The sequence below is a fragment of the Equus caballus genome, chromosome 1 (assembly GCF_041296265.1).
Source record: "Equus caballus isolate H_3958 breed thoroughbred chromosome 1, TB-T2T, whole genome shotgun sequence".
NCBI lineage: Eukaryota > Metazoa > Chordata > Mammalia > Perissodactyla > Equidae > Equus > Equus caballus.
This window is the reverse complement of record NC_091684.1, coordinates 151,658,756-151,674,645: the sequence shown is the minus strand read 5'-3', so window position 1 is coordinate 151,674,645 and position 15,890 is coordinate 151,658,756. Positions and strand designations below refer to the sequence as shown.

Here is a 15,890-nt window from a genome sequence, read left to right as displayed (position 1 = left end):
TGGGGGATTCTGAACTTTCTTCATTCTGTGGCCCACTGATATTATTTATTTATTTTTTGGTGAGGATTGTCCCTGAGCTAACATCTATGCCAATCTTCCTCTATTTTTTTTGTATGTGGGATGCCGCCACAGCATGGTTTGATGAGCAGTATATAGGTCCATGCCCGGGATCCAAACCTGCGAAGCCTGGGCCACAGAAGCAGAGTGTCACTTTAACCACTATGCCACTGGGCTGGCCCCTCACTGAAATATTCTTATCTTAGGAGTAAAGTGAAAAACGGAAAGTGGAGTAAAAAAGGCTTTACAAAGCACAATCACCTTCTAGAAGCAGCAAATGGATAGGTTCCAGGAGCATTCATTGAATACTGAGTGCCAAGCACTGTGCTTTGTGTTTGATATGCTCTGCGACTTCACAGCTACTCTATGAGACAACTGGTGCATTTTATACACTAGGAAACTGAGGCAAAGAGACGTTGAGAAAGTTGCATAAGGTCATACAAGTGGAAACGGGACTCAAATACAGGTCTATGTGATTCCAAAGCCTACACTTCTGACCATTATGATTCTCCAAAAGCTACGTTATAACCAAGATTATTGTGCCCTCTCTAAGTTAAGCATTACTCAAGGAGGACAGTCTGCTTAGAATCAAGAAAAGAGAAAGACAAACATTTCAGTGTAGTGCCTACACGGTCTAGAGAAGAGGAGCCCTTGCCAGCTGCCCTGAGTATTCACATCCCTGGAGCGGTGCTGGATGCAGCAGGTCCAGAAACAGGATGACCACAGCCTTCACACCCACCAACTCACTGCCTCTCCTAACTGCATGCACACCAACAACCTCCAGTTATCAGTTAGTCTCCCAGATCAATTTTACTAAAAAGAAAGGACACACTGACCAGCAAGCATTCTAGGCCTCTTGCTACTTAACAGTAATCACTGCAACTAATACACTGACATTCTGGTTTACATAACAGTCTCCTGTAAGTCTAGTTAGCATGACCCGGTTCCCTGTGAAACAGCACCTTTCAATGCACGTGACAAAATAGCCTTTGAAGCTTCAGAGCTGAGAACCAGGCCCTGCTCTTTGGCGAACTGTACCATGAGGTTACGGCAATCAGGAGTCGGGCATTTTGGACAACATCTATATTTTGCTGCTTTTATTGTAACAAACAGTATGTTGATAAGAAGAGTTACCTGAATGTGAGTTTGGTTTTGAAGACGGCCTGTCCCTGTAGACCAGTGCCCTGTCTTATGAAAAGATGGTTGTGATCGCCCTGCAGCGGAGCTTTGTAAACATCAAACACTTCATTGCCTAAATGCAGAGACATGCTGAAAAGAAGGAACACTTCACACAGTAAACTCGTAAAGCTTTCATCTCACCATTTTACATCGCTTAAAACATGATTCAACTGCTGCTTTCTCCCCTCACAGAGAACTCAGAAGGAAAGAAAAAAACAAAGATGGCAGTGTGAAAAATGACCTATATAGAAGTAAAATATGCTGTATGTTTACGTTTAGGAGTAAAGTAAGCTTACAGGTAAAACGCTGCAACATTTACTCAGCCTCAACCACTTTCCCAGTGAAAGGCAGTTTTTCTAACATGTCAACTTACAGTCAGCAGCATGCAATGCGGGGGAAGCTGGTCTAACTTTTCCAAACTACTATGCTGTAGCCGAAGAGGATGACCACATTTTCAGCCTACTTTTAACGTCTTCCACCAGTCTGTATGACCCTCAACTATCTGTTTACTCCTCTCAGGTTTTCTAGGCAATGCCAGGGACTAAGCAATGGAAATTCTCTGATAAGAGGCCTCCCCCAAATAAGGTCTTATTCCAAAACTCGATCCCTCCCAACCACATCCTGGGTAGTTCAGTACTCTGCAGGCATTCTGGGCTCACCTTCCATCTGACCACTTGACTATCCGAGCATTGCTTTCTTTAATTTCATTGCCTTCTTCGTCCCGGCGTATCCTCCATCTTATAGTATTTTCTACCTGTGTTAAAACACAAGTGCCTTAGAACACTGTAGTTTATGCTTCTTTTCTCCTCAAGAGACACATAATCATAGAATAAGCATGCACAGGTAGTGAGAGAAAAACAGACAACATTGAAACTCTCTTGTTTTAATTATCTAGAGATGTTGGATAAATTAACAACAGGAAAAAAATATGCTTAAGTGAATTTCTGAACTCCTAGTGCTGGAATCACAGAGGGAGTTAAGTGCCAACGCATTTGAGCAGATGCTAAACCTGTGGTAGTCCTGATGTTTTAAGACACAGTAAGAGCTACGAGGACAGGAGATAATGCTTGAGGCCATATGAGGTAGCAATTTAGAACTGAGACGCCCTATATACAGCGAGTTCTCTCACAGAGCTAAAAACTCTATAAAAGTGGAACCAAAAACTCTGCCTACTGGCCTAGGGAGCCAGGGAAGCTCCCCACACATGAGTAAAGAAAAAAAGGCACTCTATGAAAATGAAAACCCCAGGCCAGAGCAGGTTGAGAGCCTACCTTTATTTTAACTGCATGAGGGGGAAACACTAGGCAGACTTGGAAACCATTTAAGAGCTTCCTAAAATGAAAACTACTGTCATTGAAACTAAAAACTCAATGGGACTTCTGGGAAAATATAGCACACTAAATGCATGTAGTTTATCACTGCTGCATCCTGGAAACCCACTAAAACGACACAGAAGAATTAAAAAGGGAGACACTCACAAGGATAAAGAGAATGTGAATTAAGATGGCAACAAAGAGAAGCAAACATTTTGAAAACTGACAGATCTAAGGTCCTGCTTCCCTATGCCTCGTCTTCCACCATCAATCCCAAAAGCAGCTACTCCCGTTCCCATTGAGATTTCTACTGTTAGCTGCAACGGTCTTTGCAATTGGGTCCCAATGGTTCCCTTCTAGTTTTTCCCTTTTTCTTCTTTATGCCTCCTTAAACAAAGGAACAATTATGAAGCCAGCTGATTAAAGAACTCAATAATATTCATGAATTAATAAATATGATGTCACATCTGAGAGTTCCTTCAAAATAGTCTGGGTAAGATGGGGTGCAGAATATAGATGAAACAAGACTGTCCAACTTGACAACTATCGAAGTGAGAAATGGGTACATGAGAGTTTATTATACGGTTCTCATTGTATTTGTGTATGTTTAAAATATCACTTAATAAAGGAAACAAAACAATCCGTCACTATTCCTGCCATCCCTCTCATACAAAATAGGTTACCTAAACAAACACAGGCAAAAACATATGGGCCATTATTAACTGAGAAGCCATTTTGAAAAATGCTTTCTATTATATAAGGTGATTCAAATAATAATGAGGCTATGACAGGATGCACTGCCAGGTCTTACCCTACAGGGATGAAAGACACATTAAAGCACTTCTAAAGACAGAGGACCTCACAGAGGCACCTAAACTGTATCTGGTTCATTGTTCACTAAAGAATTAATTACGCCACCTTTAAGAACGGTCAGAATGGTCAGCTTAGTCTCAAGAACATCACTCTAGAAACAAAGAATCCAGGGTTATCTTCCACCACACAGCAAGGGTTTAAAAGACAGCAGTCTGTCATACACCAACATTTTGTACTCTAAGCAACAAGGTTTTAGAGTAAGATATTTATTTCTAAACTTTGATGCCTACACTAGAGCCTAGTATTACATGGTCTGAAAATGTAACAGATATACTGATACCTGCTAATGCATTACTAGGAACTGAGTAAATAACTCTCTCCTAACGGTCAACAAAAGCAATGGAAGAGTACAAAGAGAGCCACAGAGTGAAGTGTTAGGCACCCGCAATAAATTCTCCTTTTGTATGTAACTTGCTTATCAATAGATCAGAGAGCCTGAGGAACTTCCTCTTGAAGGAAGTTGCTAGAACTTAACCCACAGTAAATAGGGAGGCAGTTGTTCTAAACAGCAAATCACAGCATTACCTATTCTGAAGGAAGTAGCTAATCACTTTTTGAAAACATCAAAAAGTGTAACAGTGAAAGAAGTGATCGAAAACTTGACATTTTTACAGAGAAAAGCTACATATTTTCTTCCTTAAAATATTCTGAAAAGGCAGACAATTCATTTGTTGATAAAACAGGAAACATAAAAAATCATTTTCAAAAGCTCAAGCCTCAAGTTGGTATCCCCAGGTTTTATCTCATGAAAGAAAGGGAGGAAATATGGAATGGCACCTTTAATTTCAGCCTGGTTCGACCTTCTTCATCCAGCATTTCTTCATCTTCAAATTCATCTTCGTAATACTGAGGATCAAAAGGTCTACAAATTGTTTTTAAAATAAACTATTAATCATATTTTGTAAGGAATAGTACTACTGTCATGTAATAGTATCTCTATTAATACACACCATTATATTAGAAAATCATAATTAAAAATCATAATGGTCAAATATCTTCATGTTCAACTTCAAGGAAGTATTCAAATTACTCTACCTTCTTGAAATTTGGGGTTTATACATATTGCTTGAAATAAAGTGCAAGCAAAGTTAAATATTCAAAATATTCTTTATTCTTATGTAAGTCTTCCAACTAATAAGCCACACAAGCTCTAGCTTTCCAGCTCATTTTGCTTCGGGGAAAAAATTTAAATTGCACAAGAGCTTTCACAATACTTAGCAAATAATACTCATCAATACTATTTAACTGTCCCAAACCATCAGCTTTTCTAGATCCACAACGGCTGCTACAGTGGACATTTGCAGTTTCTCTAGCAAACTTCACCATACTCAATTTCAGCTTTTTCAGGGCTGCAATAGTCAAAAATACCCAGACTTAGGATGTCTGTTAATTCATAAGAAAGTATTAAACTGCTAAAAACAATTATAAGCATTCAAAGTCTCCGTTACCAATAGTCCATACTTTTTTCTATCACAGGATATGCTTGATTTATTCTTTCAGAGATACATGACCAGGTTTTTACTTTGCGATTAGTCAACTCATGTAAAATAAGACAAATACCAATACTCAACATATTTCTAACCAACATCTAGAAACACTTTTAACTGATCCCCTTACCTGGGCTCCACACTGAGAAAGTTGGGCAGTTTAACAAAATACAAGTCGTTTCCTAAATCAGTGTTTACTTTGGGTATTTCTACTTCTATTCTGGTCTCAGGAATTGGCTCCTCCTCCTGTTGGTCCTGAGGCAACCCATTTTCATCCTAGAAAAGAATCATGGAATTTTAGAGCTTCACAGGACCTTAGAAATGGTCTAGCTCAACTTCCATACTTAGGTAGGCAAGAAGCATACTGAGACGCCCCTTTAGGACTAAAGCAGCCCTCAGTCCCCACTCCTCCCCACCCAGCTCCCAAAAACCCTCATAGGAAACAAGATAAGTTTGGAAGCATCAATATAAGAAAATAAGATTTTGTGATAAATCTATCTTCCACATATTCACCAACAGAAGTGTGAAATTAAGCAACACTTCAATATATAAAGTCACTCTATCAATTAAAATCAGAGAAGATTATTAGCAGCACACTCTTCTTGGCACAAAAAATAATTTTGCCATTTCAAGAACGTTATATAAGGGGAATTGTACAGTATGTAACCTTTAGTATTGGCTCTTTCTCACTCAGCATAAGCCCCTGGAACTTTATCCAACTTGTTGTGTGTATCAATAGCTCATCCTTTTTATTGCAGAGTAGTATTCCATGGCATGGTGGTGCCAGGGCAGTTATTTCTACTCTCCCTCATAACCAAGAGTCCACTACATAACTGAGAAAGTCATCTGTTCATTGTATTTTCATACTGCAATTCACTTATCAACTTCCTCTTCTCAGCATAAGAGAGACCCTGAGTCTCAGAAACTTTTTACTTAGCCTTGAATAAGGGCCCAGTTCACATTGGTGATTTTACTTACAACAGGCTGCCCTGGAGTAGGTGGTTTATCTTCTCCATCACTCCCTGAAGATATATCATCTGCACCTCCAAATAGATCCATGGTTCCACTGTTATCTTCAACATAGGAGGAAAAATGCACTGTATTAATACCTATAACAGGTTCTTCAAAGTCATCACTTCAACATATTCCCCCAGTTTCTAGACCAGGCACCAGGAAACCACCCAGACACAGTTCTGAGCCTGGCTCTCAAAGATCTGACTAGTGTGTCTATGGCGAGGGAAGGGACAAACCCAGTGAAAGGCAGAGCTGCACAGAAGGTACTTCTTTCTCCCTCCACTTTCGGCATCCTTGTTCTTCCATTCTCCTTTATTCCCAGGAGCCCAAATGTCCTCCTACAGTCTAGACACTCAAACGCGGGACACAAGCCCCCCGTACAGGCCTATTCTCTACACAGTCCCTCAAGTTTTAAAATTACAGGTCCAAGTCCACCCAGCCCCCTCCTCTCAGGCAGAACTTCACCTCAATACAGGTAATGCAACAACCATAATAATCTGTAATAAACTGATAAACCAAGGTGGGGGAGTAGAGGGGGAGAACAGAAAGACAGGGGGGCGGTCAGAAAGTGGACAACGTAAAATTGAGATTACAGAAGAGTTACAATTATTGGTGACATGGTCTAGGATAAAACTATGAAAGTGAGTTACTGAAACAAGGTGGAGGACAGATCACTGAAAAAGAAGAGGCAACCTATTAGAATGGCTGAAATCCAGACTCTGACAACACGAAAGTCTGGCAAAAATGTGGAGCAATAGGAATTCTCATTCATTGCTGGTGAGAACACAAAATGATACAGCCACTTTGAAGACAGTTTGGTGGTTTCTTACAAAACTAAACATACTCTTACCAGACACTCCAGCAACTGCGCTCCTTGGTATCTACCCAAAGGAGTTGCAAACTTATGTGCACACAAAAACCTGCACATGGATGTCTGTAGCAGTTTTATTCATAATGGCCAAAACTTGGAAGCAATCAAGATGTCCTTCAGTAGATGAATGGATAAACTGGTACATTTAGACAATGGAATATTATTCAGTGCTAAAACGAAATGAACTGTCAAGCAATGAAAAAACATGGAGGAAACTGAAATGCGTATTACCAAGTGAAAGAAACTAATCTGAAAAGGTGACATACTACATGATTCCCACTGTATGACATTCTGAAAAAGGCAAAACTATGGAAACAGTAAAAAGATCAGTGGTTGCCAGAGGTTAAAGGGGAGGGAGGGACAAACAGGCAGAGCACAGGGGATTTTTAGGGCAGTGAAACTACTCTGTATGATACCATAATGATGGTTATACATCATTATACATTTGTCCAAACCCACAGAACATACACCACCAAGCGTGAACTGTAGGGTAAACTATGAACTTTGGGTGATTATGATGTGTCAATGTAGGGTCATCAATTGTAACAAATGTACCACTCTGTTGGGGGATGTTGATAATGGGGGAGGCTGTGCATGTGTGGTGGGGGTAGGGGATACATAGGAAACCTCTGTACCTTCCTCTCAATTTGCTGTGAACCTTAAACTACTCTAAAAAAATAGTCTTAATTAAAAAAAAAAGAGAAGGAGGCAAGGAAGTCAGGGTATTAAAAGTGCATCTATATGATAAAATTACCAAAACTACAACCCCACCCACCAACACTCTCATGTCCCTTCTTGATTTATTTTCTTCCTAGTTCTTATCACCATCCAACATACTAAATATTTAACTTACTTACTGTGTTATTGTCAGTCTCCCTATCCTACCTCGAGCCCACCAGAATGTGAGCTCTACAAGGTAGAGGGGTGTTGATCTGCTTTGATCACTGCTACATTCCCAGTGCCTCAAGAGTGCTAGCACACAGAATATTCTCAATAAAGAACTGTGAACAAAATCAAAGAATAACCATATCTAATTCTCACAACTCTAGAGGATGGTTAGCATCATTATCTCCCTTTAACATATCAAAAATTGAAGTGTAATAATTAATTTGACCAAGATTATATAGTTGGAAAATGGAGCCACAAAGACTCTAACTTGGGTCACCTTTTTTTTTTTTTTCCAAAAGTCTGTGCACATAACTACTAGCTATAGATGTAATGATCTTTCGGTAAATCCCAGAGCTTGCTGTTCTGTCCAGCTCTCTCCTTTTCTCTCTAGTTGACCCTCTAAAAGTTTGCTTTAGGTATAACATTACTTATGATACTTTATATAAGCTATTTAATGTTAATGCCTAATTACATTCAGCACAATAATGGATGTGTACAATCAAACTATCAAAATTATGCTTGCTGTAATCTTTATACTAACATCCTTATTGTATAGTAATTTGCCATTTGAAACATTGTCACAGAGAGAGATGAATAGGTAGATCTTTTGGCCTTAAGACAAACCCATCTTACCTAATCACGGGTTTTTTGTTTGTGTGTGTATGTGTGTGTTGATGAGGAAGATTGTCCCTGAGCTAACATCTGTGCCAATCTTCCTCTATTTTGTATGTAGGATACCACCAAGAGGACAGCTTGAGGAGCGGCGTGTAGGTCTGCACCTGGGATCCGCACCTGGGATCCAAACCTGCGAACCCCCGGCCACGGAAGTGGAGCAGTGAACTTAACCACGACGCCACCAGGCCAGCCCCAACACTGGGTTTTTATGAACTCTTCATCTAACCCACAGCTCAAAGAATCAAGTTCTTCATCTGATATTAACCTATTAAGAACTTAAGAACAAGCTGCCCTGGAACTGTCATCATTCAAACTGAAGAATGGACATTGCCACCTCCACTTCAACCAGAGCCTCTGCCCCCTAACAACAGATTCACTCTTAACTATAAATGAGGAAGCAGGCTCTTCCTCAACTGATTAAGCATGAGAGTTTCTCATATCTGTACAATTTCCCTGTGTATACTAAGTGTATCCCCACTCTTTTCTGTGGGTCTTACAGTCTGGAGTAAACACCCAGGTGAGAAACGCACTACAGTTAAAGACAGAAAGAGGGATGGAAATTACAAAAGAAGTAATTGGAGTACCTTTTGGTACCTCAGTGTCACTATCCGCTTCTGAATCAGATGCAATTGCATTCTTGCGTTTCATTCGTAAAACTTCATCTTCGCTATCACTGCCTCTTGCAGATTCTGTAAGAGCAGAATTAGAGGTTCTGCACAATCACAGTCACACCACAACTCTGAATTTTGTGTTTTAAAAGCAACGCTGGAGATAAACAAACTGGGTACACCCACACAATGGAAAACTACTCAGGAATAAATAAGAATCAACTACTGATACATGTAACAATTCGGATGAATCTCAAATGCATTACGCTAAGTGAAAGAAGACTAAAGTGAAAGAAAAAAGGCTACATACTGTACGATTCCATTTACATGATGATGTTCTCGAAAAGAAAAAACTTTAGTGACAGATGAGAAGTAGTCAGGGGTGGGGGAAGGGTGTGACCACAAGAGGGACAGTACGAGCGAGTGTGCTAGGGTGACGGAACTGTGCTGTATCCTGACTGTGGTGGTGGTTACACAAATCTATACAGGCGTTAATATTAATAGAACCGTACATACACACACAACAAAAATCAACGCAGTTAACTTAAAAATAAAATTAATAAAAGGAACACTGGGTTTTGTAAGCAGAAAAACTTGGTAGAATGAGAAAAGTAATACTGAAATTTATGATTAAATTTATATATTACTCATTACAGAAGAAAAAAAGAGGTAAAAATAGAATGAAGAGAGAAACATATTATTATTTCTGGAGAGGACAATTGTTTACCTAATGGTAAACTTCAAGATAATCAATTAAACCACTGTAGAACTAGTTAAGGGTTAAGCAGGATGACCAGCTACAAGATTCCCCACTATGACCCTGGTCTTATGTTAGTCTGCTAGTATTTGGGACGTAGTGCATGAGCCTTACTGATTCTGGTAACAGCACAAATGAGTCTACCCAGAACTAGTTATGGAATTCCCACTGCAGTCCTACAGTCTATACAGACCTATACCCATCTCTGAAAATTTTCTGACCTCCTCTCCTAAATAATGCCAAAATGTGGTCTTGAATGCTATCGTGTGAGGTATGGATTACACGGAAAAACTCCCTCCTCCCGTATTTAAGCTCTCTAAGAAGACAGGATCAACAGGTAATTAGAATCACCCACCTATAGAAATGAAGCCATACAGGTATTACTTCAGGAAGACTTCCAACCTAATCAAGATGACTTTTATATAACACAAAGAAACAACATCTCTAAATTTTTTTAATATTCTACGTAAAGAATGTGTTAACTTTAGGGAATGAGTATTCTGACCCAAGCACATCTCCCTAGGATAAGGACGCACACGTCAAGCTATCACAGCTGAGATCAGCCAGCCATGTTTTCATTTACTGGATGTTATGCTTCCCAGGCAACCTCCAGATTATTATAATTTGGCATCCAATGTAGATTTTCCCCAGGGGGAAGCATACAATGATAAAAGAGATATAACTGATCCTCTTCAAAGGAACAAATTTGCAATTCGATTTTTATAAATTAGTTTCTTGTGAAATTGATTAGTTTGAGTAAACTCCTTGGAGCCTGATTACCTCTGGATGATCAAACTTTGGATCTCAAAAAACTGAGCTAAACATGGTGTTCACACCTCAGCACAGTTACCACATTTCAATGGTATTTTTCCCCCAGGCAAATCTATTCTCTCCTGAGGCATGCTCTTCAGTTACCCACAGAAATGGAACCAACTCTATTCATTATCTAGCTGCCTTAGCACCATACATCTGTTTTCGGGACTGTCCTCTTCAAATTTTTTTCTTCCTGATCTATCATCAATTAATAAATGGAAGGGGAATAGATAGAAATAATAAATGGAATAGGAAAATTTTTAAAAAGCAAAATGCATAGAGTTAGAAAAGGTTGAAATGAAGGGACAGAAGAAAAAAAACAGGGTACTAAAGGTGGGAATGTAAAAAAGAAAAAACGAATGGGCCACTGCTGTATCTGGATGCTTCTACGAAACCATTTTGGTTCTCATAAACGTATTACCTGACTTATGGTCCTGTTCCTCTTCATCATCTGAAGGCCTGCGTTCTTCATCCGAGGCCTGTGGCCTTTCATCATCAGAATTTTGCATTTTCTCCTCATCAGACAACTGCGGCCGTTCTTCATCATCAGAATTCTGCTTCTCATCATCATTATCAGAAGCTGCTGGCCGTTCTTCATCAGAATTAGCCTTCTCCTCCTCAGACAGTTGCTGCCTCTCATCATCTGACAGCTGAGGCCTCTCCTCGTCATCTGTGTTCTGCATTTTCTCGTCATCATCAGAATTCTGCAGCTTATCTTCATCAGATGCTTGTGCCCTCTCTTCATCATCAGAATTTTGTATCTTTTCATCATCTGACTGGTCACTTTTATCTTCTCTGCCCCATTTTTCATCATCTGAATGTGCTTTTTCAGAGCCTTCTGCTTCTGAGTGATGGCTCCCTCCATCTGATCTATGACCTTCATCTTCATCGTCATTATGGGCTTCTGATCCACTGTGCTGATCTACATCTGAGGGGTCATTGTCTTCATGGTCAGAACGCTCAGAAGCTTCTGATCTATTGTCCGATCTTTCAGAGTGATTATCACTCCCACTATGATGAGAAGCTCCCTCATCCTCACTGTCATCTCCAAACAGTTCCTTATTACTTGGTTTTCCTGAATCACCTCTTTCATCTTGATCACTTTCACTTCCAGAGGCATTACTCCCAGAAGCAACGTTCTCTTGGTCAGAATCAGAGTCTGATCCAGAATCAGAATCTATGGGACCATATAAACACAAGATGATGTCAGCAAAAAAGACGGAGTAAAAAACACCAAAAGTACATCCCAACATAAAAGCAATGAACACATTTGTCAAAAACTGTTAGAATCCACTTTCTTGGTATTCTGGAAATTAACCAAAAGTTGTAGCAACCAGGGAAACGCTTAACGAGAAAAACCAGCTGAATCTCAGTAAGAAAACAAAGTTTTGTGGTGTTTTAACTTAAGCTGGTCCCCCCACAACAACCCACCCCCAAGCTCAATGGTGGCTTGAAGATAACAGCCTGAATTTCTGATACATGTACTGCTACTGCAGGGAGCAGAAGCGACCTCATTCACAAAGAATCATGGTTGTTAGTTTTGATCTGTCTGACGCATCACTGAATGACTGGCTCAAAGCTTTTAACTTTATTCTCACTTAACTTGGAACCCTCCCAGTGCTGAGGTGGCTACCTGGGAGTATCTGTCAAAAAACATTCACAGGTACATGTATTAGTTGCCTTTGCCTGGGACAATGGATAGCAGCTGAGGCAAACAACAGCCTAACCAAAAGGCCTGGGAAGAAAGGCTGGGGGCACAACTAGAAGGACCCACAACTAAAAATATACAACTATGTACCAGGGGGCTTTGGTGAGAAAAAGAAAGAATAAAAAAAATCTTAAAAAAAAGAAAAAAGGCTGAGGAATGGCATAATACGGGATATGGGGAGTAAGGGCTTTTAAAAGCTCCCACATATTCCTAGAGATCTGGAAGCCCACACACTTCCTCAGAGCTGTGCACACATTCAAGAAAGAACTGAGAAGGCCCTAAGCTTTCACTTCTGGCTGACCTTCAGGCTCTGTGCAAGCAGAACAAGAAGACCAAGACAGGTTGTAAACTGCCTGGTTTAGTATTAAAAGCACGCCCCAACACACACACAGAGCCAATCCGCAAAAACTGGGAGGTTTTTCGGATTTTTTTTGTTCTAGGCATCTAAGGAAATCTCTGTCTAATCACTAGCTGACCACTAAGCTAACGTAACAGAGACTTCAGTGGCCACACATGACAAAGATTGCAGACTTTACAATATTAGTTCAAGAGTCACTAAACAACCACCACTAAAATAAACAGCAACGACAGATCCTGGGGAGAGGGGAGAACATGATCTCTTGAGTTGTCATATTATAATATTCAAAATGCCCAGTTATCAACAAAAAATTATAAGGCATGCAAAAAACAAGGAAGTATGGCTCATACATATGAAAAAAAAACGCTAGAAACTGTCCCTAAAGAAGCCCAGACAATGAAAATGAAAATAGAGGATATCAATAAAAAGACAGATATTATAAAAAAGAACCAAATAGAGGGGCTGGCCCCATGGCCGAGTGGTTAAGTTCGTGTGCTACGCTGCAGGCCGCCCAGTGTTTCGTTGGTTCAAATCCTGGGCACGGACATGGCACTGCTCATCAAACCACGCTGAGGCAGCGTCCCACATGCCACAATAGAAGGACCCACAACGAAGAATATACAACTATGTACCAGGGAGCTTTGGGGAGAATAAGGAAAAAATAAAATCTTTAAAAAAAAAAAAGAACCAAACAAACTCTGGAGTTGAAAAGCACTATAACAGAAATGAAAAATTACCCAAAAGAGTTAAATGATGTGAGCAGGAAGAAGAAAGAATTAGCAAATGTTAAGATAGGTCAATTGAGATTATCCAGTGTGAGGAACAGAAAGAGCAAAAAAATGAAGAAAAATGAAGAAAATCTAAAAGACTTGTGGGATACCATCAAGTGTATCAACATATACATAATAGGAGTTTTAGGATAAGAGGAAAGAAAGGGCAGAAAGAATATTTGAAGAAATAATGGCTGAAACTCTCAAATTTGATGAAAGAGATCAACCTATACATCCAAGAAGCTTAATGAATGCTAACTAGGATAAAGTTAAAGAGATCCACACCTAGACACAACACAACAAACACAAAGAAAGAATCCTGAAAGCAGCAAAAGAGAAGCAACTTGCCCCATATAAAGGATCCTCAATGAAGACAACAGGTATTTCTCATCAGAAACCATGGAAACCAAGGCAGTGGGATGACATATTTAAAGTGGTGACAGGAAAAGACTGTCAACCAAGAATCCATACCCAGCAATACTATGCTTCAAAACGAAAGAGATATGAGCAAGAAAAAGAAAAAAATAGATAAATAGGACTCCCTGAAAATGAAAAACTTTTGTGCAACAAAATATATCATTAAGAAAGTGAGGAAATATTTGCAAACCATGTATCTGATAAGTGTCCAGTATCAAGACTATATGAAAAATTTACAACTCAACAACAAAAAGACAACCCAATTAAAAAATGGACAAAGGAACTGAAGAGACATTTCTCCAAAATTATACAAACAGCCAACAAGCACATGAAAAGCTGCTCAGCATCATTAGCCATTAGGAAATAGAAATCAAAACAACGAGATACCACTTGACACCAACAGGGATGGCTATGCTAAAAAAAGAAAAAATGAAAAAACAAGTGTTGGCAAGGACGTGAAGAAATGGAATGCTTGAACACTATTGGTGGCATAAAATGGTCTGCTGTGGAAAATGGTTTAGTTGTTCCTCAAAATGTTAAACAAAGAATTACCATGACTCAGCAATTCTACTCCTTTGTAAATACCCAAAAGAACTGAAAACGGGCACTCAAGCAAATACTTGTACATAAATATTCATAACATCACTATTCAAACAGCCAAAAGATGGAAACAACTTAACATCCATCAATGGTTGAATAGATAAACAAATTGTGATATATACATACTGTGGAATATTACTTAGTAGCTAAAAAGGAAGGCAGTACTTACCACAATGTGGATGAACCCTGAAAACATTATGTTAAGTGAAAGAAACCAGACACAAAAGGCAACACATTGTATGATTCCATTTATATGAAATATCCAGCATAGGTAAATCTATAGACACAGAAAGCAGACTGGTGGTTGACAGGGGCTGGAAAAGTAGCAAACGGGAAATAACTGCTTAATGGATGTGGGGTTTTATTTTGGGATGATGAAAATGTTTTGGAACTGGATAGAGGTGGTAGTTGCACAACCTTGTAAATGTGCTAAATACCACTGAATTGCTCCCTTTAAAATGGTCAGTTTCTTATATGAATTTCACCTCAAAAAAACAAACTGGCAAAATTAAGACATTGTCAGATAAAGAAAAACAGAGTTTGTTGCTAGTAGACCTGCCCTACAAGAAATGCTACAGGGAGTTCTTCGGGCTGAAATAAAAGACAAGACAATAACTTGAATCCATATGAAGACATAAAGAACATCAGTACAGATAACTAAAGAGGTAAGTATGAAAGTCAGTATTAATGGATTTCTGGTTAGTAACTCCTCTATTTCAATTAGATTTAAGAGGCAATTACATAAAACAATAATTATAAATCCATGTCACTGGGCAGACAATGTATAAAGATGTAATTTGTGACAATAACAACATAAAAGCAAGAGAGGGTAGAGCTATATTGAAAAAAGTTTTTCTATATTACTGAAATTAAGTTGGTATTAATCCAAACTAGATTGTTATAAATTAAGATGTTAATTGTAATCACCAGAGTAATCACTAAGAAAAAACGAAAAAATATACAGAAAAAGAAACAAGGGAATCAAAACAGTACACTAGAAGAAAATTAGTTATAAACAAAGACAGTATTAGAGGAATGAATGAACAAAAAAGATATGACATATAGAAAGCCAAGAGCAAAATGGCAGACTTCCTTATCAGTAATTACTTTAAAGGGAAATGGATTAACCTCTCCAACGAAAAGGCAGAAATTGGCAGAATGGATTTTAAAAATAATCTATCCATATGCGGTCACTTTAGAACCAAATACACAAATAGGTTGAAAGTGAAAGGATGGAAAAAGATACTGCATGTAAACGGTAACCAAAAGAAAGCTATAGTGGTTATCCTAACGTAAGACAAAACAAATCTTAAGACAAAATTGTTACGAGAGACAAAAAAGGACATTATAAAATGATAAAAGGGTCAATCCATTATAAACATATATACACCTAAAAACAAAAACTGACAGACTTGAAGGGAGAAATAGACAGCTCGACAATAATAGTTGGAAACTTCAATACTCTTTCAATAATGGCTAGGACAACAACACAGAACACGGAT

General features: G+C 38.9%; 1 protein-coding gene across 1 annotated transcript in view; it reads right to left on the bottom strand.

The window, feature by feature from the left end:
- LEO1 (LEO1 homolog, Paf1/RNA polymerase II complex component) overlaps positions 1–15,890 on the bottom strand; it is a 33,989-nt gene that overhangs the window by 13,961 nt on the left and 4,138 nt on the right. The window contains exons 2-8 of the mRNA XM_001501499.6: positions 10,957–11,712; positions 8,942–9,046; positions 5,888–5,982; positions 5,040–5,185; positions 4,200–4,284; positions 1,896–1,990; positions 1,192–1,326 (exon numbers count right to left, since the gene is read on the bottom strand). Of these exons, the coding sequence (XP_001501549.1) occupies positions 1,192–1,326; positions 1,896–1,990; positions 4,200–4,284; positions 5,040–5,185; positions 5,888–5,982; positions 8,942–9,046; positions 10,957–11,712 (1,417 nt within the window). The remainder of the gene's footprint in view (positions 1–1,191; positions 1,327–1,895; positions 1,991–4,199; positions 4,285–5,039; positions 5,186–5,887; positions 5,983–8,941; positions 9,047–10,956; positions 11,713–15,890) is intronic.